Here is a 3,034-nt window from a genome sequence, read left to right on the forward strand (position 1 = left end):
AACTCTATTTATATTATATATATACATTTTTAAAAAAATAAAATAAGTATTTACATATTATACTAATATACGTTGTTTATATAAACAACATACTTGGTGAAATCCAAAAATCAATAATAAACCGTTTTTGTGAAAAGAATATAATTTTAAATGTTGTTATCAACATATTATACTATGTATATTGTTAACGATTGTAAATAAAAAAATAATAAGCTTTCATTTTACGAAACAATTTTTTTAATCATTAAACCTTAAATATATATATATATATATATATATAACGAAACATTTAAAAACTCTCTGGTTGCTCCCTACATTCTATTAATCTACTAGATTGCTTTATTTATAAATTGAGGTTTTCTCATTCATTTGACACGAATTCACGGGTACGGGTCTCACCAAACTCAGATAGCCCATAAACAGGTTATAACATCTAATAAAATTAAAAATTAATTTCACCAAATATTTGATATGAAAATACTATAAAATAAGGATATACTAAAAAAATAATATTAGATATTTTTAAAGGTGATATTATTTATAATTAAAAAACAATTTTATAGTAAAAACATAAACGGGTCATTGGTCTCACCAAAACCTAGATAACTTTTAAACTGGGCGATAAAATCTCATTTATATATGTGAACCCTTTCATCACAATAAATAAATTAAAATCCAAAAAAATATATTAATATTAGAATCGAATAATATAAAACAACCCCATAATACGGGGGGTTAAATCTAGTAGTACAATATAATCAAATATAATCATATATTGATTAGTTCAAAGTGACGTTTTATTTGGACTGCTATAAAGTCACAAACACTTTGACTAAACTTGAATTTTAGATTGAAGAATGGAGCTAATGCTTTCAAGCAGGTCAAGGATCATGTTACCGGTCGGTGTGTTGTGAAAATTCGAATCTCTCACAAAAAGCTTAGGATATTTGGAAACCATAAAAAGAAAAGATCTTGAGGATCTCAGCCAGTGAAAATATCATATCCTAATATATTTTGGAGTATTTCATAACATAGAACTAGTTTGTTGTCCGGTTGTTGATATAAAACTAAAACAACATTTAAAGTTGATTATTATGGGGAAACAAAAAAGAAATATCGTAGAGCAGGTTTATTGGTGTAATGTAGAGTAATATGATAGTAATACTCGTCGTGTAATGTTTTTTAGGGTCTTAGGAATATTTTAACATTTGGTTTAATTATGTGTGATCAATCATACGTATTATGTATTCAATCTTAATCCAATGCAATGAATAAGTTGATTTCATCATTTAATTCGAACTTTAGGTAATGAGCTAATGATGTTAGAGTTTTTCATCAGAGACCTACCAGCCTAACTAACGCAACTAAAAAATTTAATAATGAAGAAACTTTCAGACAAAAATGACATCTTCGTTAATTATCTGAGAAGTAACAATATAGTTTAACATTTGCCCGTATTCGGCTAAAACAAAAGAAAAACTTGGACTTCCAGTAAAACAAGTCACTAGTGCCCCGCACACGTGAGAGCCTCGTTAGCGTATTGTGCAATCAGTACGCTTAAAATACACCTTTTGCTTTATCAAATCAAACCCAACCATCAAATTTGTTTGAAATAAAGTTCCAAGTAAACCAAAATCTTGATAGCTCGGTACAATTGTCAAGCAACTCACTCCTTTTTGAACTTCCATAAACATGTTGTTGGGTGGCACCTCCACGTCGGCTCCGGTGAACCGCAAAGTCAGAGCCGGGACACGGTCCAAACTCAAATCCTTGTAGCAAATATTAGAATCACTAAACGGTTGTGGGTTGTGCATGACCTTACCATCTATGGCTTTGGTTATACTGGTGATAACCCGATCGTACATATCATTAGGGAGAAGAGTCGAAACCACATACATGTCTATAAACATGTTTCCCTTTTCGCTTTGCGATTGATTGTGATCGTGATTGTATAACGAGACACTCTTGTTTCCTACCAACACGTCAAACAAATGCAAGGCGTATGAAGTTGGATAATCGTTCAAAAGAGAAGTCGAAACGACTGTTGGCCCTGACATATTAACAAGTTCACCAAAGTATATTTTGCTAGGCTGACTTGAGGCGCGTGGCATTAAACAATACGAAAACTTTCCTTGAATGGTTGATGACCGTCGTTTGAGTCAATCAAAAACCTAATTATTCTAAATAGTTAGAGCAAGTAGGGTAACGTATCACAAGGAGTATGTGGTCAATGTATTCGTGTAAGCAACTTTAATATTATGAAGTACTGGTTTTTAGTGCTGATCACACAAGCAATAGTTTGAATTAAGAGAACTAAGCAACGAACAAGCAAACAAGTATTAAGCAGTTAACAAAGCAAACCACACCCGGAAATTCAAGTAAGCAACCAAACAGTATCTCATGCAACCTAACAGATTGATTATCAACGATTAACTGAAAACTGATCAACCAGACAAAACCTTAGACGTCAACAATTACTTTACACACGGCACTGGTTATCAAACAGTCCTTGCCAGTGTGACTCAGTTAAGGGTAATTGTACGTTTTATCGTATTCAATCTAACCAAACAGTTATATGACTAATTACCTAGCAACTGGTAATAGATCATTCAGACCAACGTAAACCTAAACCAACAGAACACACAGAAATACTAAATATCAATAATCATATATCAATCATCAATAACAAAACATAAGTATTCTTAATCACATGAGAAAAACTGTAAATGGTTACAAACTATACATCTCGGGTGCGATTCTAAGAGATTAGCCGAGCCTAGACATCATTGAATCTTCAATATGGATGATAGAAATCATATGTAGGATCTTGACACAAGCTAGGATAGTGGAAATCGCCTATAGGACTGCTGGAAATTGCCTTTTGTTCGTAAAAACCGAGTTAGGGTTTTCTAAGATGAAAAATAAGATATAAACCAAAAATCCCGTCTGCACCTCCCATCGCGATACGCGATGGGGTCTTCAATGGTCCATCGCGTATCGCGATGGACCAGAAAGTCAAAGCATAATTAACACC

At 32.5% G+C, this 3,034-nt stretch overlaps 1 protein-coding gene across 1 annotated transcript; it reads right to left on the minus strand.

Moving 5' to 3' along the window:
• Nucleotides 1-1,532: 1,532 nt before the first annotated feature.
• On the minus strand, nucleotides 1,533-1,898 carry LOC143551090 (aspartic proteinase CDR1-like). Its single transcript, XM_077041604.1, has one exon. The coding sequence runs from the start codon at nucleotides 1,896-1,898 to the stop codon at nucleotides 1,533-1,535; it is 366 nt and encodes a 121-aa protein (XP_076897719.1).
• Nucleotides 1,899-3,034: the final 1,136 nt, after the last annotated feature.

This window comes from Bidens hawaiensis, unplaced genomic scaffold (genome assembly GCF_021521415.1).
Source record: "Bidens hawaiensis isolate Kalapana, Puna unplaced genomic scaffold, B.hawaiensis_p1.1 tig00016263_1, whole genome shotgun sequence".
NCBI classification, from domain to species: domain Eukaryota; kingdom Viridiplantae; phylum Streptophyta; class Magnoliopsida; order Asterales; family Asteraceae; genus Bidens; species Bidens hawaiensis.